Below are 24,779 nucleotides of genomic sequence, written 5' to 3' on the forward strand. Positions count from 1 at the left end.
TCTGGATGAAAGCAAAGCGAAGAACAAAGAATTGCTTTTTTCCAGGCTACCAAAGTGTAAATAGTAACAATATAAGATCTTCATTTTCTTCTTTCTGTTGGGTCACCATAGAGATCTGCTTCTGTCCCACACCATCTGTACCGGTGCATCAGACCTTCACTGTCTTTATTTAGGATCCGTCAGCTGCTGAGTTCAAGGTTTTTCATCAGACTGCTAAGGCACATGTAAAGGGAGCCACCTAGTGGTCCGGATCGGTCATTTTGTCCAAACAAAACAAGCACTGCAATAAGGTGAGGATAATACAAAAGGATGGCCTTAACAAATAAAATCAACCGCTGTCCATGATGGAACCAGTGGTTAAAGTTATAGCTTTAACTTTTCATCATATGTCATGTTAAATAAGGTCATTTAAGTCCAGTTTATTTATATTTACATTATTGATAAATGTAATGCATTTACATTACATTTAAATGTAATGTAAATACATTACATTTATTTGTAATGTCTCTAGTCATATAGACTATATAGTAGTCTATATATTTCAGACGTGGCTCTGGGTTCTTGTTTTATCTTCTTCATGAGTTGTATATGAGCTCTTAAAGTAATTTTGGTAGCAGTCACTCCTGAGAAGGTTCTCCGTTGCTCCATGTTTTTTCCATTTGTGGATAATGGATTTGGAATCTTTCTCACAGTCACACTGACAGATGTCAGTGACTTTGTATTTCATCTGATCTTAGATTTGGATAACACACACATGGATGATCAAACAGAATGTAGCTGTCCAAAAGGTGTGGTTAATTATAATTAATAAAGAAGTCTGGATTTCTTTTTGCCCTTCACAAGATAACTAGAAAATTAATTTCTAAAAGCAACAGAAATTGCCTTTAGAAATGCCTCTGTGTATGAGTTCTTGATGTTTGCCTTGTCGTTGTCCTTCAATATGACATTAGATATTGTGTGCATAGATGTTTTTCAGTTGCTGCTTGGCTGCTGAGGGGGATTTAAAGGTTTGTTAGGTTCAGGCAGAATAGCACTGGAGTCATTTCCCTTATTAAAATGACCCTGGACCAGACAACGAGGGGCTACTGGACCTGATGAGCCCAGTGGTGTGTGAGATCCGGTCACAGCACAGCAGACAATGACCGTGCTGAGGTTACAGGACACTTTGTGAAGCTTGTGTACAACCAAATGTCAGAGTACATGAATGATGTGTATAGTGACACTCATTGTGCAGTGTGCCATGGCTGCTCGCTCTCATTCACCAGTCTGTGGCCCTCAGTGGTGTCAGGTCTCCCATTTAGACCAGAAGCTTAAAGGCTAGCAGCGTGCGGTGACCGATTCGGTTACTGCTCAGTATGATCAGTTCAGAGACCTCTCATTATGAAGATCACTGACACTGAGGGAAACTTCACGACTTCATCAGGCCAGGATTGTGAGCACAATGAACAATCCAATTTAATAATCCATTTTAAATTAGGTTTCATGGACTCACAAGTACAGACATTTCAGTGGACATAAAATGAAAGATAAAAGGAAGATCATAAATGTACGTTGTTTTTTTTTTGTATAAAGGAGAAAGCAGGCTGTGGTGCAAATTGTCTTCACTATGCAGATGATACACAGCTGTACATTATGATGTCACGAGGTGACTCTGAACCATACAGTCACTGGTCAGATGCTTAGAACAGATAAATGTGTGGATGTGCCATAACTTAACATAACAGCTGAACAGAAACAAAATAGAGTCAACAATCAGCTTCAGATTTACAGATGGAAACTAGAGATCAGACTGAACGAACTGAATGAACTCTGATCTGAACCTTCAGAAACAGACTTCAGTAAGCAGTTTGATAATTTCTGCTGTACAAATGATAAAAACACTGGGAATTCTTTTAATGTCTTCTTTATTGAAAGATTCTTTCATAAGCACATCCAAACAGAACACTCTAATAAATAGTTAACTTAGCTTAGGTTAAACCAACTCCAGCAGCTCATACAGGTAGTGATAAAAAGGTAGACTCCAGGTCAGAAAGTGCAACGAGGTGAGTTCACGGCAATCTTCACAGAGACATTTATCATAAACAGTCTTAAAAATAATATTTACTTCAGAACGGGTTCCTCTCCAGCAGCAGGTGCAGCTGGAACAAGGCCTGGAACATCACTTCAGCTTCTCATCTTTCTCTCCAGCCAAAGCTGTTTCTAACCTAACGGAGTCACTACAGGGAACAGTATCCGTCTTTGCAAAAGGGACAGATCTCATACACAGGATGAGTACACTTGGATAAGAGAAGGAAAAACTTATTTTGCGTGGATGTTTAAAATCTTAATATTAGCCTTTTCTAAAGAAAGTTGTTCTTTTCAGGCTAACCTAATGGATACGCAATATATACGTATAATGCGTATATATTAAATTAGAAGATATTATGGTAATTAGCTTCAGTAGATTTGGCCAAAAACCTTCTTTGGTTTTGCTCAGGAACCAAATAATGAGCTGGCTTTATTCCAAGGATGGAAGAGGCTGCTCTTCTCTGCATTGGATGGTCGAGGAGTGGCTGCTAAAAATATGGCAGCTGGCAGTTTTCAGCATGATCACAAACATCAACAAGAGCTTGGACTACACTGAAGAAGCTCTGGGGTGTCAAAACGTGTCCAGGAAGAAGTGGTGATGACACCAGAGCAGAGCTTGCTCAACACTGGCAGCAGGTGGGTTTGAGGGCATGAGCAGTGAGGTGAACACTTTGCGATAACTTGTGGTAATGAGAACAGCAAGAAGTTACTTCTGTTTTGAGAAAAACAAAAAGGACAAAATGGAATGAAACTGGCTCACATGTCCTAAATGAACATGTGAGCCATTGGGTATTAGTTTGTCTGGAGAAGAAATGGTGAGGATTAAAACAGCTCCAGTTTTTCATCAATAGTATCCATCTATGAGGTTTCTCTTCCTGAACAACACCATGAAGACACAGTGGGAGCAAAACGTCTTCTGAAACTGGTGAATATAAGAAGCTTTTATTCTGAGCTGTGGGACTGAAGAGGGAGTGGTTTGAGTGTGTTATAACCAAAATGTTATTATTTCTTAAACTTCTGTCCAGTCTTGCACAGTACCCACAGAAAATAAGCTGACTACATCTTAAATTATTATAAAACTGATCTGAACTGATAAGGTTTACAGAGTTTGGTTATGAATAAAGAACTAGATTTGGCCAAAACAGATCCGCTCTGAAAGATAGCAAAGAGGGTTTGGAAAGTCCAACTTCTACAAGGCAGCTTTAACAAAAAGGAGGAGAAAAAAAAACTTAGGACCAAACTCAATACAGGTCAGAGAAAAAGTCTATTTGGTATTGATACTGCAGTCTGTCTGTATTGGCATAAAACGTACAGTGATGAAACAAAACCTGAAGTGGACAAATTCATGTTCCTCATCAGGGAGGAATGAGCAGGCCAACGCTGACTCAGCATTAAGAACCTGAACTGACCGATCAGTCTTAGAATTTAACACCACAGCATGGCACAATTCACAGCTGTGCTACCATGCATGAGGGCTACGTTAGTGATGTGATGCATGCAGGCAGAAGCTGAGCACAGCAGCTTTTATTGGGGGACTGAGGAGGAAGATGAGGAAGGTTAGATGAGGGTCTTCAGCTCTTCATCTGTCAGCTGATTGACCACCATAATTTTTCTCAGCTGCTCAGCATATTTCTCCTGGTCCTGCATGAAATGTGGGATGCGGATCTTCTCCATCTGAGCCAGAGGTATCAGACGATCCACGTCTTCAAATGACACCTGAAGGCAGCAGAGATTCAAGTTAAACCTCTTCAGACCGGCAGCATGGCTGCTCTGATTGGATGCATGTTTACCTTCCTCGCAAAAAAAACAACAGAGAACTTTCAGACATTCCTTCTTACATAACATGTATTGTTTCATCATTATTGCATTGGGTCCTTTGAAGCAGGAGAGCTCGGCGTGTTCCTCCATGGAGGTGGTTATGTAAGCTCTTTGCTTTAGTAGAAGTCAGATATGCAGCCATCCTGAGCACAGACGCCTTGTTTAATGTGACGGCGTGTCAGGAAGGATAGCTCTCTACAGATACAGTTCACTGATGATGAACTGGAGGAGAAATGACAGGATCTAAAAGAACCAAAGAGCTCCAAAAGAATACGGCTGTATAGGAGCACAAAGAAGGTATTGAGCTTTTTACAACAGTTCTCAACAAATCTGATGATTTACCATCCTAAACCCTCCTCTGTCTTCACACACACGTGAAGTTTAGATGAGAGTATTGTGTATTTTCCAGCCACATAGTGCCAATCAAGCTACAATCAAGCAGCTTGATGTAACACAAGCCACTTGTGTTACAATGTATAGTGTTGTTATAAAAACACTGTACATATCAAACATGAAGAAATTTGACTTTGCGATGTTGATGCCTTTAAAGTGGGCCTCTGTCTCTTTAAGAAGCTCCTGTTCGTTCAGACACTCTGCTTCAACACAACAATCCTCATCCATTATGTTTTTTACAGCCGTTCTCATGGGCTGGGGACTGCAGCTCTGAACAGGAGCTTTTGGGTAAACAGGCTTTGGGTAAACTACTTCACTTTGTGAGTGAAGAAGTTTATTCCCCTCTGTCAGGAGAGATTCAAGAATTCATCAAACATGCATAAAAAAAAAATCAAAGCAACACACTATGCTTTTTTTTATAAGGGAATAACATTATAACATGATAGAACACTCAAAGAAGTCAATTTTATATAATACTGGCCTATACTGACATCCATTCAACACACAGGGTTGATGTTGGTCCACCCTCTGCAGTTCTAGGAAGGCTTTGCACAACATTTAGGAATGTTTCTTGGGATTTGTTTACCACTGTTTCAGAAGAGCATATATGAGGTCAAACACTGGCGTTGGACTCTGTGCATACAAGTCAAGTTGTTCTAAACCAAATCTTCTCATTCATGTTTTTATAGACCTTACTTTATGAATTGGTGCTCAGTCATGTCGAAGCAGGGGGATGAAGTCCTCAAATTGTTCCCACAAAACCAAGACCAAAAAGTCTAACGCCTCCTCAGTTCCTTTCTGAACCAAGGAGTTCAACTCCTGAGAAACAAGCCGTCACCATGATCCTCCCTCCACCAAACCTTACACTTGACCTAATGAAGCCAGGCAAATGCCATTCAGAGTTCAAAATAAAAAATTTTTTTCCCAAAAGAAGAGAAGGGGATGCAAAGATGTAAAATGGATATGCAAAGACAGTGAAATCCCACTAGAACTCTGATTCACTGAACTAGTCATTGGAGGTCAGTCTGGGTGTCATTACCCACCATTCTCACAATACCACCTGGAATTTAACAGAAATTCAATTCCTTGTTCTCTTTTTGAAGAATGATAGGAATTGGTTAGCAGTAGAGATAATGCATTTGCTTCAAGGACTGAATATATGAAGACAGAGGAGGTCAAGAAAGGCTGAATATAAATACCCCAAATGGGACACCAGTCATCAGAGATGGTTGGATTAGAAGCTTTGTTTCCATTGATTATAAAATTGCGCAAACTGGAATAATGAAAATAAATTTTATTAATGGAAACACATATTGATATTCTGCGAAGTTTTAGAATTGTAGTCTTCCTGTAGTTTTAGCAATGGCAGCAGAGGAAGAAAACAAAACTGTTCAGTCCATGTTGACCACACTTCCAGACGTTAAATCAACATTAACAGTTGCCTCATTCAGATCAGCACTTCTCTGTTTGCAGTGGAGGATGGTTGTTTACAGTGCAAACAATTTCTGTAAAACTTCTTCGCATCAGACTGGTGCCTTACAGGCAAACATTAGCAACTGGGTAAAAACTAAAACTTCAACAGAGTCCATGCCTCCAGCAACCAATCTCATTAGTGGAGTCCTATTTGCTCTGTACGAAGCAAACGGTGTAGCACAGGTGGCTGGTCTTTTCCAGACTGGTGTAAATCAGATTCATGGACTCAAATCTGGTTCTTTGTGACAAAAGAAATTTTTGCCAGAGAAGGTTTGAACCTGGAGATCATAATATTACCAGGATTTAGAGCAGTAGACTTCAGATTGCTCACCTTTCCCAGAGCCATCAGCATTGGGAAGTCAATCTTGTCTCTGTATCTCAGGATCTGCAGTACGCCCTCCAGATAAACCTGGTCTTTACTGAAGCATCCTTCAGGATTAAAGGTCAGAAAAGACCAGTCAGGTTTTTTTCAGAGACCAGTCCTGAGCATGTCAGGTCAGCTGGTTCCACATACCTGGCAGGGCTGTGTTGGTCTGGCCTCTCTTGGCACGGACGCAGTAGTCCCAGCGTGTGTGTGGGTCCTGAACAAAGCGTCCCAGGTTGCGGAAGAGCTGAGTGAAGGACGTGTACCTGGCCTGATAGACGGTATAATAGAGCAGCGCGGCGCGCCACAGAGTGGGGTCCTTCCTAAACAGAACGCTGTGGATGCTGGCCAGGCCCTCCTCTGTTGGGTTCAGAGGCTTCAGGTTGTACTTCCTCCTCCCCGTGTTGTTGCCCCATGGCTGCTGGCAGTTGTTGAGGCCTCGGAAGTAATGAGTGCCTGAGACAGAGAGAACAAATGAGATTGACTAGCAGAGCTACCACTGACTGATGGTGTCATACAGGACATTCTACAATGGAATTTCGTCATAGCAACAGTCTTCAGTCAGAGGCCTCCAGAGATCCTTCCTGCCCACAGCAACACCATACACAACCACTCCTTCAATATATTTGGATGATATGAGTTACATCCAAGTGGTTCATATCATGTAATGACAATTTGGGACAAATGAAGTATTTCTGAATTAAATTTTATTAAGGGGAACCAGAGTAATAAAAGCTACAAACAAATGCACAACATAATGTTACTGATGAGATCCAAAATTCAGGAGTTGTAATGAAACTAAATGTTACAAAAGGGGGTGTGAATACTTCTGCAATGTGTCGCTTTACGTACTCTCAGAAAGAAACTGTTGCATGTTTGATTTTCTACTTATCCTGATATGATGAGAACAAGAGAAAGCAGATACAGGATGTGTGTGTCAGAGCCACTGCACCCACCAATCTCATGCCTCAACATGCCCTCCAGCCAGTGCTCCCGCGCGCTGGACGTGTTGATGGTCATAGTGGGCTGACCGTTCACCATCGTCATCGAGGCCCTGGACAGTAAGTCATCTGTCACGTGGACTACAATCTGCCAGCAGAACAAATCATTACGATGGAGCAAAATAGCACTGAATAAGCTGATGGTTTGTTATGTACATTTGAATTATGTCTGAAATTGTCTTCTGAGTTGAATCACTGTGCACATTCTCTGTACAAGGACAGGGACCAGATGTCAGAAGATTACTCTTCTTTCTGCTTCTTTTCATTCATAATTTCTTTTCATTGTTACATGAACTGTTTATATTTTATTGAGGAAAAAAAAAAGAAAGGAAACTTGTGTGGGTATGGCACCAAAAGAGGCTCTGGTCCAAGTGTCAACATTTTCTTTCATCAGGCCCTGTTTTTTTTTTTTTTTTTCATTCATTCATTCATTCATTCATTCATTCATTCATTCATTCATTCGTTCATCCATCCATCCATCCATCCATCCATCCATCCATCCATCCATCCATCCATCCATCCATCGCTTATCTGGGGTCGGGTCACAGATAGGCCCAGGCTTCCCTCTTCCCAGCCACTTGTTCTAGCTCCTCTGGGGGAATCCCAAGGCGTTCCCAGGCCAGCTGAGAGACATAATCCCTCCAGCGTGTCCTGGGTCTTCCCCGGGGCCTCCTCCCGGTGGGACGTGCCCAGAACACCTCACCAGGGAGGCAACCAGGAGGCATCCTGACCAGATGCCAGAGCCACTTCAACTGGCTCCTCTCAACGTGAAGGAGCAGAGGCTCTACTCTGAGTCCCTCCAGGATGACTGAGCTTCTCATCCTTTCTCTAAGGGAGAGCCCAGACACCCTACGGAGAAAACCTATTTCGGCCGCTTGTATCCGCGATCTCGTTCTTTCGATGAACGAGACCCTCATAGATGAGGGTGGGAACGTAGATCGACCGGTAAATAGAGAGCTTTGCTTTTAGGCTCAGCTCTCTCTTCTCTACGACGGACCGGTACAACGCCCGCTTGACGGCAGACGCTGCGCCAATCCTCCTGTCGATCTCCCTCTCCCTTCTTCCCACATTCGGGAACAAGATCCCAAGATTTGAACTCCTCCATTTGGGCCAGGACACCCCCCCTAACAATAAGATCCACAAAAATGTGTTTAATTCCATAAATTCTGCTTCAGAAAAGCAAACCGAGGGATGATCTTGGAAAAGTGGACAAATCTGAAATCTTTTTCCCTGGACTAACTTCAGTGGTGTGATCTGATTTGTGTGGCACTCAAACAAAGCAAAGACTTTGCAGGCTGAGCGAGGCCAGGGGAAAATCCAACACCCAACTGCCTTCTCTCAGAGAATCCAGCCGGTTTGGATCCAAACTGGAGTCAGCATGAGAGAAGTGAGCAGCCTGCTCTCCTCCTACCTCGCCCACACAGCCTTCCTTCTCCATGTATCTCTTCACGTTGATCCAGATACGATTCCTGGGAAGCAGGTTCCCACCGGTGATTTGCTCAAACATCTCATAGCTACCGTATCTCTTCAAGGCCAGCTCCATGATGTTCACTGCCTGCAACAGAAGAGACCCTCAGGATCGCTCTTTGAAACCTCAGAGATGGTGACACGATGATATGTTAACTGTTGACACATGTTGCTTCGCTGTTGTCTCCATGGTAATAACATTATAACATGATGGAAAGCTCAAAAAGGCTAATTTTACATAATATTGCCCCTCTAAAAAAAACTAAAATTTATAGAAAATCTTTGGGTGAAATTTATTGGTTCACCCAAAGATAAAATCTGTGTGAATGGAAAGAACCAGATGAAGCCTCCATTTAAAAGTGTGTATTGAACATTATGATCATCCTCCCCCCTTAGTTTTAAATGTTAGGCTTTGCAACGCATACATGATTAGACTGAACATAGATTTTTCCATTTATTACACAATACTCCCTCCAGTACTATACTACTGCTGACCAGAGTGTGCTTCATTAACAACCTTCTGGCTGAGTCTTCACTTCGTCATGATGGGGGGAAAAGATCTGACTAGACTCACGTTCACTTCTAAAACTACCCACAATGTGTTGCTTAGTCTACAGCTCATGTGACAATAATGACTCTCTGGATCAACCAATATGATTTTTGAAATCCTAAAGGTTAACAACTTTCCCCCAGAAGCAAAACATGGATCCATAAATGTATTCAGCGACTGCATTTTCATCCCTGCGGTTTCTGATTTTCCCATTGTTGACATCTTTCTTAGAGTAGTGGTTTTGAAGTATTATTCCTAGTTGAATCAAAATGTAGTCTACAGGTCAATAACTGGGAGCACAGAAGATGGTCTGTTTGAAGAACAAACCTGGAAAAAAGCCTATTAGAAGCTACAGAAGACTTAAGACTACAGGTTTTGACTAGACTTAATTTGAAACGATGACATTGAGACAGCGAGACAGAGGCCTAATTTCAAGCGGATAAATTACAAAGTTAAATTTCATTTATACAATTTTTATAACTGAAGGTAACAGTTTTACTTGATTGTGCTATTAAATGGAACTATGTGTCTGGAGAACAGAATACTGTCCCCTCATCCAACTCGAGCTTCAGTCGTGCAAAGAATCAATCATAAATGTACAGATGTAGAGAGAAAACCCCAGAAGAGGCTCAAAGGAGCTGAATACAAACACATACTTCTCATTTTCCTTCCACTTTCCAACAATGCTCCACAGAAATCAAACTAGATGTCTGCAGGAGGAAATGCACCCTTACCTGAGCTAGGAAGTGATCGGAGGCATGGTTATAGCGCGCCAGGAAACCTGGAGAGACAGGGTTGCTGTACTCAAACTGGGGGTTGTAGTTGAAATCAGACTGGAAGAACTTTTCCTTCTCTCTGTCGACATTGCATGGCTTGATAGCGGTGAAGATGCAGAGCTTTTTAGTGTTTTCCGCCTCCCGGGAGGCAGATATATTGTAGGGGGATGAGAGCGGACGACGGTAGGCATTAAGCCTGGGGGTTTTCCTGAACAGTGAATCTGTGCGGGGGGTCAGTCCCATCTTGCAGCCCACCACTGTAAGGCTCAGAGTCGGCTTCAGAAGATTGCATTTGCTGTCTGAGTGGACACAGTTTGTCTGGACTGGCTTCTCACCCCCATCTGGACTACGGGTCTGTTTCTGAGTCAAGATCACGCGATTTCTTTCGCCACTTTTCATCGAAGACTTCGGTCTCCTGCACTGGAACTCCTTCTCCTTCTGCTTCTTCTCCTCCTCTTCGGCTTGCAGCAGGAGGTCCTCGAGAACAGGGGAAGGAATGTTTGCATAGCACACCTGGGTTGGACTCACCACCCTGTCAGCAGAGTTGAAGATGGACTTTTTAGACAAATCCACCTCTGGCCAGTGAAGTTGTTCTGTAAGAGGAGAGAGGGCAGAAAAGGAGGCAGATTATTCTGAGTCATGCCTGCTTCAGCATCACTCTGATGTGAAGCCAGTGCAAACTAGACAGACTAATCCTCTTATCAAGGAAAGATAAAATTAGATCAGTTCTGATAAGGAGCTGAAGCACTGAAAACATGACTTCCAGTCTGGTAAAAGCACACTTTGTTACACCTCTGGCAGCAACAGAACACATGTGATCTGTGGTCAGACCTCCTGACTGCTGATGCTCAGTCAGGACAGCACAGCTGTGGGCTTTTCGGGATCAGGAGTCAGCGTCCTGACTTTTCACTGGAATTGATTCCCATTATGCTTGCAAAGGCTGGCAGTACAGAAAGAAAGGCTCTGCAAACACGATTCGGATACAACCAGAGAGAGCACGCTGCGTTGGGTCTGATGACGTCAGCTGCACACTGAGACACCAGGAGCAGCTTCACTGGTTCCAGCTGCCTCATCACTACCATTTCCTCACAGCTCAGCTGGCTCTCTGACCCATCAGAATGAGCTGCTGAGAAGTATCCCAGAAACCAGCACTATGAACTCAACCCTGCTGAAAATTGGTGAGCTCCTTGCCAAAACTCACATCAATAAATTAAATGAATGGATTCTACAGATTGAGAAGTCAAATATATAACAGGTATCATACCAGAAGCGTGTTGATGGGCATTAACTGTAACAATAGTGATGATGTTATATGTATGTAATCTTGTGCGGAGTACAGAAAGGCCACACTAAATTCCAATGTGTGCATTGATTATTTTCTTAATCATCGCAGTAATTTGTAGAAAAACAGAATTTTTTCAATAAAAAATTAAACGATAAGGAAAACGATTTCATCCATCCAAGCAACCGATTGGCAGCTGACTAAGCCAACCAAAGCCTGTCGGTGTAGTGAATCTTCAAGCTAACGCACGTGTGGGTTAAAACAGCTCGAACCAATTATTAGACGTAATGAAGAGACTACAGCTGCTTTCAGGTTACCGCAACTATACATACCACGCATTTTATTCATGCTTAGCGGTTACGAAACACTTATTACATTACCTGTAACTTTAATTGACTCCAACATCTTCTTCAACGTAAGATATTCGAAAGCGGTCGTGTAACAGTCAGTGGAATTAACCCATTAACTCAGCTAAAAGCCACCAAAAACAAAACACGAGAAACCACGCGTCACGAGTGGAATTATATTTTTTCCAACAAGAACTGCAGTCGAGTTGATCTCCCTTTTACACCGAGCAGCAGTCACTCCTGTGACAGAGGAGGTAACGCACTCGGCTGCTCTGCTGTGGCTGAGTGGTTTCCATGGTATCATCTGAGACGTCGGGCGACGTAAATCCTGCGATCACGGGAATTGTAGTCCTTCTAGGAGATTACGTTAACCGTCACCAGAGATGAGAAGCCAGAAGACCATGAAGTCTGGTTCTGGTTACGAAGCTGAAGTTGGTTCCAGCTTGCGATTCGGGAAATGGCAAAAGGGCGATTCTACCTAACTTTTCACTACCTTCCGCATCTTTAATCTACTCTAGTTTTAAAAAAACTACAACACCCAGACAGATCTTCTGCAGCGGTCAGTGTTGCACTAAATCTGAAGAAGCCTCTGACTGAAGACCCTCTGCCTTCCCAAAACAGTTTCATGACAGGATTTGCTGAAGCAGGTGTATGATGACATTTTCAACTTGTCTGCTTATTCAGGTGGGCCAACAGGAGTCTCTCACCTTCATGTGGTTGAATGTCAGGGCTACAGCTCTATAGTCACTGACTGATGGGTGAGTTTTCTTCTGTTCTGGATCAGTGCAGTACAGACCGCTGCAGAGCAGCCATCCCCATCTACAATAACTCTGAGGAATTAAAGAGTTACAGCAACATTTACTTTCCCTTTGTGATTAATAAAATATTTTTGAATTAGAATTTAATTTGACTTTGAATTTAATGCTTCACTGCAGCATTGATGAAACAGGAGATGACCTGAAACTCTCGGGTTCAGACTTGGAATGTGACAGATGCCAATAAAGATTTGGGACTTGTGAAACCTTCACCTGATCTTTCTGCTGTTGGTTCCTCCAGAGGCGGTTCCTACCTGGAGCTCTGCTGCCTCCCACTGGGCAGAGACAGAGGCTCCTTGACCTCCTTATCTCTGGTCCAAACTGGGACTCAGAGGGACAGACCGAGTCTGGACCAGACCAATGATGAAGTTTTCAGGATTTTTTCTTTCAAAGTATTGTTGTTGTTTTTTTTTACAGATTTTTTTATTTTATTTTTTAAAAATAAAATCAAATTTTCTAACTAAAGATGAAACCTGGTTTTGATTCTGGTTATACATACATACATACATACATACATACATACATACATACATACATACATACATACATACATACATACATACATACATACATACATACATACATACATACATACATATAATTGGTTATTGGTTATTGGTTATTATTGGTTATTGTACCTCCGAGTTTGCTGTGCATGAATATATAATCTGTAAACACACTGTACAGATAGTGACTCGTGACAAATACATAAAAAAAAACTGCCTTTGTTTCACACGCCTAGGCTGTGATTGGCTGATCAAAGCCTGATGTCAAGCCCGTGATATCTAATTGGTTGTCTGGCGCTTCTTAAAGTTTTGGAGTATGCGCAGTAGAGGCAGCGCTGAAATTCAAATTTGAACAGAAGCTGTTTTGTCGAGGAAGAGCAGCCGAGCTGAGAAGATCTCTGAGCACTTTTCGTTTTGCTTCGTTAGGTTATTTCTTTACACACACGCCGCGTATAGAACTGGTAACACTCCGTTTTGTAAGTACTCCTCAAGTGGTTACAAACTGTCCGAAATGGACCCATTTACTGAGGTGAGTTGAGAAATTTCTTGTTAGATCTAGGTTTCGCAAGACTATTTTGGATAGTAGGAGTGTTAACGTTACCTGCTAATGCTAACTTAACCCGCAGCTGTATTACTAGTTCAGTTGCTAGGGGGAATGCGTCAACTGCAGTTTCTTTGTCTGGTACCGGTCAGAAGTCATTATAATAATGCAAAATGTAGTTGGTTTTTATCAATTTTGCTATTGGAAGCTTCAACTCATTTATTGAGCTCAAAAACAGAAACCACAATCATGGAACATTAACCTAAACAGATTACATCTTTGAATATTTTGAGGTTCTGTCTTTCTCTTCTCCTGATTCTGTTGCTGTCTAAACTTTGACTAGTTAGAGCTTTACCAAAAACAAAGCATGATTGTTTCTTCTTCTTGTGCGTCCTACAAACTGTGCCTTACAGTTAGGCACAACCAGGCGTGGCTCATTCCTGAAGAATGTGATCTCAGATTTTCCACACAGGGCTGTTGGCTTGGTGAAACTGTGGTGGCCTGCAGCACACTCAGGAATGTGTTAGGACTTGCACAGTACAGTAAATCAGATTGTGAAAGACTTGGCAAAGGGAATGAGAGGAGGGTTTTGTGTAGAAGAGAGAATTGTTTAGTTTTATTTGTTGTTTGTAAGTGAGAAATCCCACCATATGAACCCCAAAGTATGCTTATTATATCCAACCATATTTTGAGAAATAAAATATGAATTAATTAGGCTGTCAGGTGATTTAATGACTGTTTATTGTACCTCAGAGTTTGCTGTGCATGAATTTTTTGTGCTTTGATTGTCTGACCGTTAATTTTTCTATTCCCACCAAAAACTGTGGTGTGTATGTCTCTTAATGCAATTCACAAAGGAAACATCTTGACATCATGTGGCCCATGCTTGTCTGATCTGGATACTGAATGTCTAATTTTCTGATTCTGTTGGTCAAACTAGAAACTTTTGGAGCGGACCCGGGCCCGTAGGGAAAATCTGCAGAGGAAGCTAGCAGAGCGTCCCAACGCAGCTAACAGACAGATGGTCAAAAGATTGAGGGAGCCTCTAACTGAATCAAATAACACCGTCGCTGATTCTACTGTTGATAAAGGTCAGTCCTTTTGTTAAGATTGCCCTCGGTGTTGTGTAAGGTGTTTGATAAAATTTCCTTGCAATCCCTTTCTAGGTCCACAGATATCCTCCAAGCCCTCCCCGTCCAAGCGCAGGTGCTCAGAGGAAAACCAGTTTGCACTGGATGAGGAGAACCAGGTTCCAGTGGTGACCCGAGCTGGGGGCCCCGTACCACCAGACCCTCTGACAGACAAGAAACCCCCGGTGGGTCCAGCCAGCTTTCGCTTGTCCTCCTCTCTTGAGCAGAGTTCAACTCGACCTGTTCAGAGTCAGCCTAAGGAGCTGAAAGCTGCACAGCCAGAGAACATGGCCGTCACTCCGGGTCCTGACCCTCCAAGCACAAGTGAAGCACCAACAGAGCCCCCTGGTTCTGGCCAGCACAGGAACAAACTGGACCAGGTGGAAGACCCGGCTCCCTCTGCTGCTGGCATGAGGTCACGCCTGCAAAGGCTGGTGCAGCAGAGGAAGTGCTGGGATGGAGATGATGGTAAACACGTTTAGCTGACATTTGTCACATTGATAGCAGGCTCTAAAGCTGGAACTGGTCTGACCTTGCTGCTTCTTCTCCAGACTCTTCTGACACAGTGCCAGACAGCACCCCCACAACCTTGTCAAAGAGGGTAGTAGAAGTCCAACCGCCTGCCAGTCTTCCTTCTTCAGAAGCTCCTGTTGGGCGGAGAGGCCGGTTGGCCAACCTGGCTGCTACCATTGGGTCCTGGGAGGATGACCTCGGCCACGCCCACATTCCCAAGGGGAATCCTGGATCTGGTTCTGTTCCCAGACCTGCAGGCAAAGTAGCTGCTGCCGCTGCCAGCTCCAAGCAAACTGCAGCCATGAGCAGTTCAGCTGCAGCAGCCAGCAAGTCTGCCTGCAGCAGCAACCAGGTAGCTGCACCTTCATGTCTCCACAGTGAACCTGAAAACTGAAACTGTGCTGCTTTACTTCATATATTTTAAGTAGAGATGCACTAATTTGAGTTCTGTTGTTAATTTTTGATCAGTTTTTCTGAAGCTTTCAGCCCTCCCTGGTCACTCATTTGAGCTGATTCCAGTCAGTTTCTCATTAAAACCAGAGGAGAGGCTGAGGCTTCAGTGGAAAACAGGATGTGACTGATTTTAAAACAACTCACTAGTTTCTGGGTTTTCTTTTTAACATCTCATATTAGCAATTAGCCTCAGTAGCTGGACAATATGTCATCTCCAAAGACTCGGCCATTTTTGTTTTTTTATTATTATTATTATTATTATTTATTTGTTTTCATACAGAATCTGATTTTATTTTTCTCTTTTCTTATTAAAAATAACTGCAAATAATGGAAAATATTTTAAATATTTTCATTCTATTTCAATCATCCCTTCTGGATTTTGACCTGAATTCAAAACCCAAATAAATACAAGCTGTAAAAGAAGATGGTGGCACAGGGCAGGATGAACCCATGGAGTGCATTGGTGAAAAGTTCCAGTTTTCCAAAAATGGAATTTTCAAAAAGATTCAATTGATTGACTTTTCTTTCTGATATTGGGTCACAACTGTAATGTTAGTGGGTTGTTTTTTTTTTTTTTTTTTGTTTGTTTTTTTTCCAGGATACTTCACAATCTGCTGTGAAGTCCAGTCGAATGATTCTTCCAAGCCCTCAAAAGGCTGAAGTTTCTGCATCTAAAACAGCCGTTCAGCCTGTGCAGAGTCCCCTGAAGAACCCCAAGCAGGAAGCAGCCCTCCCACCCAGTCCGCATAAGGCAACATCCTCTGAAGCAACATCAGCCCCTAAGAGTCCACTAAAGACCCAGCTGTTCCCCAGGTCCCCTGGCCACACCGCCAGCCCCCTAAGGCCAGCTCTCCAGGATAGAGCCACCATGTCTGCTTCACTGGGCCACCAGGAACCCGTCTCCGCTGGAGGTCCAGGTGAGTCAAACTCATCAGGGGTCCAAATCTTCCGGTTCAAGCTTAAATCAGCTTTGATTGGTATTTAGGAGGTGAAAAGTTGAAAAATCTGAGATATATATATATATATATATATATGTTTATCAAAACTAAGAAGTTCCATCTTCTCTTGATATCTTGCACTCCAAACTAGAGATGGATGGCTCATGTAAAATAAACTGAAGTAGTTTGACTACCTTAGTCAAACCTTTCAAATGGTTCAGAAAGTGCAATAAGGAATTCTAAATGGTAAAGCATGATGCTGCTCAGAGCACAAAGACTGAATAGATTTGCCTTATGGATCAGGCTCTTTGTCACATTGTAGTTATTTTTAATTTTTTTTATGTCAGTATTAGAACTTATCCAGATAAATCGGTATCAGAACAGTGCATCTATATCCAAACAGGTGTGAAATCTTTTCTGGAGCGTTTTGGAGAGCGATGTCAGCAGCACAAAGAGCAGGGCGCTCAGCCCAGAGCTCCCACTCCAGCCAGGTCTGCTCCCAGTACTGCATCAGTCACACCAAACACCAAACTGGTCCAGGAGAGGCTCCGAGCCGCCCAGGCTGCACACACAGCCACTGCTGAGCTCACTCAGCGGCAGAAGATGGTAAGTTTTATGTTACAACATGATCAACAACAAGGAGAAGTCATCTTTTAAAAATAAAAAATCCACCTGTTTACAGGAGCGGGAGTCTGAGCTGGCCCAGATCCGCAGCCGATTCCAGAAAGGGAAAACTGTGTGGGAAAACAAGGACAAACAGGCAGATGAGACACACACTGACAACAAGGTTGGCTTCAGATACACACATACTCTGTTGGTCCCCAACTGTCCAAATCTGACAGCATTGACTGCAGGTTTTCATTTATTTATTTGGTTAATTATTTATTAGCATAAAATGTCTAAGTTTTAGTTAGTTCTTGTCATTGTTGTCCTTCAAATCTCAGGAAAAGCATTCAGGCTACAACATGATTATTAAAGTTCCATCTTTCTATGAACATGGATGGACTTTAAGAAATGATGTGCTCTGCAGGATCAGCTGGTCAAACCCACTCAGAGGGAGGTTTCCTCATGTGACCCACAGGATGAACCCACTGCACCATTTAGTGAGGAAGTGACCACACCCAGCCAGAGTCCTCCAGGTGCTGACTGAGCCGGTTTCTTGGTGTTATCTGACATCATTCTGTTTACCCTTCCTTTTTATCTGATGAGATGATTTCACCAGCTGGAAATGATTGACGGTTATATTTAAACCTTGTTTGTCGTAGTTGTGACCTATTTTGACCTACTGTGGTAAAAAATGCGTTGCTGATGTAAATGTGAAGAGTTGTTTGCAGTTGGAGTTATTTTGGCCTGTAATTGGCTTTTCTTTTGGCTCCACAGTGATTACATTCTGCATTTCAACAAATTCAAGATGCTAAGAATCCAAATTTAACTAGTTAAAATAACTACACTTAAAAAAAATCTGACTTATTTGTTTTAAAGTTTGGTTTGAAATAGAACATGTTCCATTTAACAGTGCATCCTGGAATCACACTGACTCCTCCAGTCTCGACCTCCAGCCCCATGAGGGGGGTCAGCCAGCCTGGAGAGAAGCTAAGTGAGGAGGAGGTGGTCAAGGAGAGGGAGATGAATGTGGACCACTCCAACAACTCAGCTATTATTAATAAGCTGTTTGAAGGAGTTCTGGAGGACAGTGAGGAGCAAGAAGAAGAGGAGGAGGAGGAGGAAGATGCTTTAAATATCTCCTCCATGTCCCTGCTGACCCCTCTGGCAGAGACTGTAGCTGCTGTAGTGAAGAGTCCAGACAGAAGACTCATGGTGAGAATGATGCTGCAGCTCTCTGATGCCATCAGCTGATGGGAGGTGCTTACTGTCTCCCCCTGCTGCCTCCAGACGTCAACTCCAGCCAGCTCCTTCCTGGTGAAGAGCAACACCCCAGAGAGCAGCTGCAGTCCTGGAAAGTTCCAGAGAACCACCGTGGTACGGAGCGACTCCTCAGACGAAGACCACAGGCTGCCTTATAGGTAGGAACACAGAGGTTACCCCAGCTGTTAGCAGACTATGGGGAGGGGAGCCTTAAACTAAATCCGAGAACTGTGTGTGTGTGTGTAGCATTGATGCATACAGATCCATTCGAGTGAAGGAACCAGAAAGACCTGCAGTGAAGCAGGTTATTGTAAGAAAGGAAGATGTTTCTAAGAGAGCAGAGGAGCCCAGAGCAGCAAGTCTCTTCAGCGCGAAGCAGAGGATGAAGGTACGCAGCTGGAACCCAAACGGATTTATTCTGCCTACAATATATGCTCATTAAAGTTTAACTAAACCCTGAGAGGGAATAACCTCATCCCTCAGTAATTTACATGAAAATGTCACAATTTGCTCAGAAATCTAAAGATGGAAGCTTGCATAGCCTACTTCATTTATCAGCAAAAAAGTTGAAATGGGGGTTAATTACACTTTAAATGTTTTAAACAGTCAAGTCTGCAGACTCTTGAATCTTAAATCAGGGAGTTCTTTTAAATACTGAACCACCCAGTATTTCCACCAGGATAAAGTCCTCTGCTTAGAGCTGTTTTTTGTTGTCTAGATGTTGACAAGTGAGGTGAACCTGCAGCAGACTGTGATCCATCAGGCCAGCCAGGCCCTCAACTGCTGCACTGATGAAGAGCATGGCAAAGGCTCTCAGGTGGAGGCTGAGGCAGAGAGGCTGCTGCTCCTAGCAAGTCAGTTCACCTACAATCTGACTATCATGTCGTTTCACTTTTTACTTTTAGTTAAAGATTATATAGGTGACCTGAAAGTGAAAGCTGTCATTCTCACTTAGTCCTCTCAAAAGAATCCCTGACTTTCATCCTTCCTCTGACTTTCTTAGCGGAGAAAAGAGAAGCCTTGAAGGCAGAGCTGGACCGTCTGAAAGGAGAATCAGCAGGGCAGAAGAAAACTTGTCCTCCAGAACCAGAACCAGCTGCTGTATCTGCTTCCAAGGGCTCCATCACCCTGCAGGAGCTCCGCCTTCCCCTTAAGGCAGACTTTGTTTGTTCCACTGCTAACAAACCTGGTACGAATGCAGCGTTGCATCTGCTCACTTGCGCTCTGCCTTTTATAGAGATTATTGTGATGTTTAAAAGTTTCCCTGCTTTTTGTGCGTTTCCCTTGCCAGACTCAACTAAACATTCATTTTTCATCCTGATCCGCTCTGGAGCTGAGAACATGGTGGCCACTCCGTTAGCCAGCACTCACCGCGGCCTCAGTGGAGACACACTCACCTTCCCCACCAAGTTCGCCCTGTCAGTCCCACTGATGGTTTCTGAAGGAGGATCATAAAGGAAGCGCTTCCTGTTTTAATCACATTTTCTTCTCTTTGGGCTTCTTCAGATCTGATGTCTCCAGTGACTTCAAAGTAGACTTGGAAGTCTACTGCTTGGTATGTTTTTATTGCTTGTGAAACTTCCATATTCCATATTGGTTGGTTGGTAACGGATTGGCCATGGATTCCTTCAGGTACAAAAACGTGAAATCTGCAGTGAGAAGAAGAAGAAACCCAACAAATCAAAGGTAGAAATCATTTAATCATAATTCAATTTATTTATTTTATTGTTTATTTTGGATATTTAAAATGTTTTCCATTCATTAATTAAAGTTCATTAATCTTTTAGAATGTCTTCTTGCTTTATTATGTATTTCCCATTGTATTGCTATAAAATGGTCTCAAAGCAACAATATTATCATTTATCACAATAACGTCTGGGACAATTTATCCTCCAGTAAAATTTGGCCTAGTCAGAATGGAGACTTTGTTACTGTTCACCCTGTGGAGTGGAACGTTCTAATCTAAATGAACTTTCAAATTCCAACCAATGTTTCTTCCTCTGGTTCCAGGCCATCACTCCAAAGAGATTCCTGGCTATCACTGTGAGTTTATGTCCTATTCCCTCAGATACTTGGCAGGTAAAACTATAATCTTTTATCTGCATTTAACTGATCAATGTTTTAATATCTTGCAGAAAAGCGCCCAGACGCCAGGTATGTATAGCTGTGTATGACAGGTCCAGTCACACACAGAACCTGTCGTATTGCAGAACAATTGGTCAGTAATCATTGGCTCAGATGATGAATCTTCTTTATGTGTAGTGGTGGCCAGTCCTGGCGGTCCCAACGCTGTACGCACCAGTAGCTTTGTGCTGGTCGGGTCTCACACTCTGACTCTGTCCTCCATCGGGAAAAACAAGTTTCCTCTGGAGAAGGTATGGAGACATCAGCTCAGGTCTTTCTCATGCTTAATTGAGATTTGGCGATGTGGCTAAAAAATAAAATCTCTATTTTTAAAATGTTTATTTTTTTTTCATGCCAGATCTTCTTTTAAAAGAAGAAAAAAATCTTTCTATTTTTTTTAAAGAAATGTTACATGTTTTCAGAAAGTGGTATTTTTCCACACTTGAGGTGTGGAATTGGATTTTGTCATTTAAGGGTGTTTTTAACATTGTACCCAACACCATTTAACTTTTTTACTTGCCGACTGGATGGACACTCCTTTAGGAATTAGAGGAGGCCACTTTGTGGTCTTTAGACTTTAAATTCTGCAAACTAAACATGTGGTTCTAAAACTTTAAGTAGTTTAGAATCAGGTCTGAATGCCAAAAAAGCATAAAGATGGCTATTGTCGGGAATTCACACGAGGAAAAGAAAAGGTCAGAGGTTTCTCAAACTTTAATTTAAATAAGTAGTGTAGTGCACTGTTCCATGTTTTACTGTTAGATTTTTTTTAAAGGAGCTGATCTGTAAGTTGGTCCAGGTTCAACAAGAGCAGTAACCCTGTATCACACTGTGAAGTTCTGAAGAGCTGTTTATTTGCAGTTTCTATAAATGTCACTACAGTCAAGATAAATGCTCCTATATGCATATACCAAGAATAAAATGAAAGAAAATAATTGTGAAAATTTGTAAGGTGGTACTTTTTACATCTAGCCCAAAACAGGAGGTTTGTGTTGGAGGATGTGAGAATTTCACATCCTCCCAACACAAACCAGTTAGAAATGCTAAACATTTCTAACTGGGTAAAGTTCGCAATGTTTCTTCAGTCATCTCCCAGTTCAAACTTCACACACCTTTTATTTTTAACTTGTGTAACCAGCTTATTTTGTTTTCTGTTGGTGGATTAGAGGTTGAATCGATCAGCATTCTAATCTGCTGTGTTGCTATAATTCTGGAATCTAAATGGCCTGGCTTCCACCTGCAGGTTTATTTCCACTTCCTGTAGTGGATCAGCAGTATGCTTTTGGTTGGTTGACTTCAAGCCACGCCCCCCTCGTTCTGTGTTTGGACCCTTTAGTCGAGGCTTTATTTCAAGATGTTTCCTGCGCACTAGTACTGTATCAATTAGCTGCATTTACATGAATTGCCTGGTTTTGTACCCTACAGTGGAAATATGCACAAAGAAATTTCAATAAAACATTTACTGGGTTATATAGTTTATATACTTTACCAACTCACTGTCACACACCTGTTTATCTGACCACTTCCAACCATGTGTCCTTTCTAAGCTGACTGAAGTCTGGGCTTGTCCCCGTTTTGCAGGTGCCGTTCCTGTGCCCTCTGGAGGGCCACATCCACCTCCAGATGCAGTGTGAAGTGGGCTGCTCCAAGGTGGAGGAGAGGGGCTTCTTGGTGAGTAGCAGAACTAAATGGAAACCCATCAGGTCTACTTGTACCGCTCTAGTTCTGATCACAGCGGGTCGTTGTTTCTGCAGACCATGTTTGAAGATGTAAGTGGATTTGGAGCGTGGCACAGAAGATGGTGTGTTCTGTCAGGATACTGCATCTCTTACTGGACCTATCCTGATGATGAGAAGCGGAAGGTATCACTCTGCATAACTTCCTGCGTTTAGAGAAAAAACAGCATTATAAAGCGATACGCTGATCATTAGGGATTATATTAATCATTTATTGATCACTAGGAGGTCTTTGGGGGACAAATTTTTTTTTTTTATATCTGTATCAGTGCTGACATTGGGGGGGGAAAAAATTGTAGTTGGGGTTTCTGTGACAAAATGTCTATTGTTTTAGTCAGTTTCATTTTATTATTTACATTGACTGATATCCTTCTAATTACACTGAGAAACAAATTAAAGATGTTTTTACATGTTTGACCAAGCTTGTGAAGCTGTTGGTGTATTAATACACTAATAGCTGTATTGATGTACTGGTACAAAGTTATTAAATCCATTTGTAATTAATTACATTATGTCTGTCTTTAGGCAGGGGAGCAAAAAACGTTTTAAGTCAATTCATGACTGTTTGTGTATCTTATTGTATGGGCCGATTCTAAACTTCAGATAAGTGTATTGTTATCAGGAGTAAAAAAATGTTGATTGTGCTTCCGTATCGGAAAGTCCTGATGGTTTGTTCTCCTCCTGCCAGAATCCCATTGGTCGTATCAACCTGACCAACTGCACCAGTAAGAAGGTGGAGCCAGCCAATCGAGAGTTCTGTGCCAGACCAAACACATTCGAGCTAATCACAGTCAGACCCCAGAGAGAGGACGACAAGGAGACGTTAGTCAGTCAGTGCATGGACACCATGTGTGTTACCAAGTAGGTTCCTGTCGGTCTGACCTCCCAGGTGCCTGGTTCCTTCCTCAACATTTCTGACTGATTCTTGGTTTCCTTTGCAGAAACTGGTTGAGTGCTGACACTAAGGATGAGAGAAATCTGTGGATGAAGAAGCTGAACCAAATTCTAGTGGATCTGAGGATGTGGCAACCAGCCGCCTGCTACAAGCCTCTGTAACCACAGCAACCCCTCCCCTACCACCCAGCCAGCCAGTTCAGCTCTCTGGGCCGTCTTAAAAATACTTGCGTGCAATATATATATATGTGTATATATACATACATAAATAATAAGAGAAGTGATTAATGGATATTTAATGGGAGATGACCAATCACCTCCACTAGCTGAGGTTATTAAAGCCATATGTTGGAGACATTTCAGAACAGTGTTTTAGTTTAGGAGATGGGCCTTTTGAATTCCATTTTATTCATAACCAGTGTAATGCAGACTGTCTGCTGTGTTGATCAGTACCAGCCTTCAGGGTGACTACTGAACAGAACTGCTTAACTTTTATCACACTTTATACTGCATGACCACACAAACCAACAAAATGCTTTTCATACATTTATGTTATATATTTTCTTTTGACTTGTGAAATTTATTAATATGCACAGATTTTTTTTATGCAATTTCTACACCACACTGTAGTTTGAAATTACTATTTGTGTGAAAAGTTTTGTGTAGATGTGGGCGGGGTCTGTTACCATGCTACACTGAAGAACAACCAGCACAAATGTGATTGGTTGATCTTTCTAATCATCTGACAGAAGGTCAGCTGACCTGTAGATTCAGAAAACTACCTTCTAGCCAGGATATTTGACTTGTTCCCAGCTTGTTAGATTGATATCCATGCCAATGTCCTCTTCCTGTTCAGTGGTTTAGCATGTTTACTGATTTAGCGTGTGTAGCAGACCTTTCACAGCACCTTCAGGTGCTGATTATGAGATTTTAATATGATTGGATAAAATGTCTTTTTCACAATGAAGACAGATTTGTCAATATTCAATGCTTTTGTTTTGTCTTATTGCTTTTGGCTCTGCTGTTTGTGGATATCACACAGGTTTCATTTAGTTACCTGCTGTCTTATAAGGGGAGTCTCCTCCAGAAAACTTGCTGACCCCTCTGGTCGTGGCCAAGGTGGTCCACCAGCGGCCATCCGTGTTCATGTATTAAGATACTATTATGTTACTGGAAGACACTGCTGACTAAAAACATCCGTCCATGTTGAGTTTGGCAGGGACATCCGTCCTTGTCCCTAGTGGGGTTGGGAGGGGTGCTGGTGCCAATCTCCAGCGATCGTTTTGGGCGAGAGGTGGAGTCACCCTGGACAGGTCACCAGTCTGTCACAGGGCAACACAGAGACAGACAGGAGAAACAACCATACACACACACACTTGCACCTAGGGAGAATTTAGAGAGACCAATTAACCTGACGTCATGTTTTTGGACTGTGGGAGGAACCTGGTGAGAACCCACGCATGCACAGGGAAAACATGCAAACTCCATGCAGAAACGCCTCGGGCAGGGAATTGAACCCAGAACCTTCTTAAATCAGCAGTTGGTGAATCTAAAAAATGTTACGCTGATCACATTTACAATGAATGAACTAAGCAGCTACTTAAGATCCCCCAGGCCTTCACGGGCCCCATAACTAACATTGAAGCATATCAATGCTGTTAAATTTGATTTAATGGTTTCAGCATAGATTTTAAATTGTTTAACATTTAAATGTAAGATTTTAAG

The 24,779-nt window shown here is 42.4% G+C and overlaps 2 protein-coding genes and 1 long non-coding RNA gene across 3 annotated transcripts; 2 read left to right on the forward strand and 1 right to left on the reverse strand.

The window, feature by feature from the left end:
* Positions 1-1,887: 1,887 nt before the first annotated feature.
* Positions 1,888-11,852, reverse strand: si:dkey-222b8.4 (uncharacterized protein KIAA0895). The gene is made up of 7 exons (XM_044138366.1): positions 11,572-11,852; positions 9,868-10,502; positions 8,528-8,671; positions 7,072-7,204; positions 6,266-6,571; positions 6,083-6,180; positions 1,888-3,783 (listed from the first exon to the last, which is right to left on the reverse strand). The coding sequence occupies exons 1-7, from the start codon at positions 11,594-11,596 to the stop codon at positions 3,625-3,627; spliced, it is 1,500 nt and encodes a 499-aa protein (XP_043994301.1). The 5' UTR covers positions 11,597-11,852; the 3' UTR covers positions 1,888-3,624.
* On the forward strand, positions 10,626-12,722 carry LOC122843550. Its single transcript, XR_006372725.1, has 3 exons — positions 10,626-11,087; positions 12,223-12,296; positions 12,595-12,722. It is a non-coding gene; the product is annotated as an uncharacterized LOC122843550 (long non-coding RNA).
* A 449-nt stretch (positions 12,723-13,171) lies between these two features.
* Positions 13,172-24,042, forward strand: anln (anillin, actin binding protein). The gene is made up of 23 exons (XM_044138370.1): positions 13,172-13,388; positions 14,341-14,491; positions 14,567-14,998; positions 15,082-15,395; positions 16,095-16,413; positions 16,838-17,040; positions 17,117-17,221; positions 17,465-17,573; positions 17,951-18,252; positions 18,328-18,458; positions 18,547-18,688; positions 19,019-19,154; positions 19,304-19,489; positions 19,592-19,718; positions 19,807-19,855; positions 19,933-19,986; positions 20,311-20,343; positions 20,436-20,454; positions 20,563-20,675; positions 22,006-22,095; positions 22,179-22,286; positions 22,849-23,021; positions 23,102-24,042. The coding sequence occupies exons 1-23, from the start codon at positions 13,371-13,373 to the stop codon at positions 23,214-23,216; spliced, it is 3,429 nt and encodes a 1,142-aa protein (XP_043994305.1). The 5' UTR covers positions 13,172-13,370; the 3' UTR covers positions 23,217-24,042.
* Positions 24,043-24,779: the final 737 nt, after the last annotated feature.

The sequence above is a fragment of the Gambusia affinis genome, linkage group LG14, assembly GCF_019740435.1.
Source record: "Gambusia affinis linkage group LG14, SWU_Gaff_1.0, whole genome shotgun sequence".
Lineage (NCBI taxonomy): Eukaryota > Metazoa > Chordata > Actinopteri > Cyprinodontiformes > Poeciliidae > Gambusia > Gambusia affinis.

Coding starts and splice junctions, on each gene's coding strand:
- si:dkey-222b8.4 (XM_044138366.1), bottom strand. CDS start 11,596: ATGTTGGAGTCAATTAAAGTTACAG. Junction 6,572..7,071: donor CATGTTGAGGCATGAGATTG/GTGGGTGCAGTG, acceptor TCTCTGTCTCAG/GCACTCATTACTTCCGAGGC. Junction 3,784..6,082: donor TGCTGATGGCTCTGGGAAAG/GTGAGCAATCTG, acceptor TGCTGCCTTCAG/GTGTCATTTGAAGACGTGGA.
- anln (XM_044138370.1), top strand. Junction 17,222..17,464: donor AGACACACACTGACAACAAG/GTTGGCTTCAGA, acceptor TGTGCTCTGCAG/GATCAGCTGGTCAAACCCAC. Junction 22,287..22,848: donor CTGATGATGAGAAGCGGAAG/GTATCACTCTGC, acceptor TCCTCCTGCCAG/AATCCCATTGGTCGTATCAA.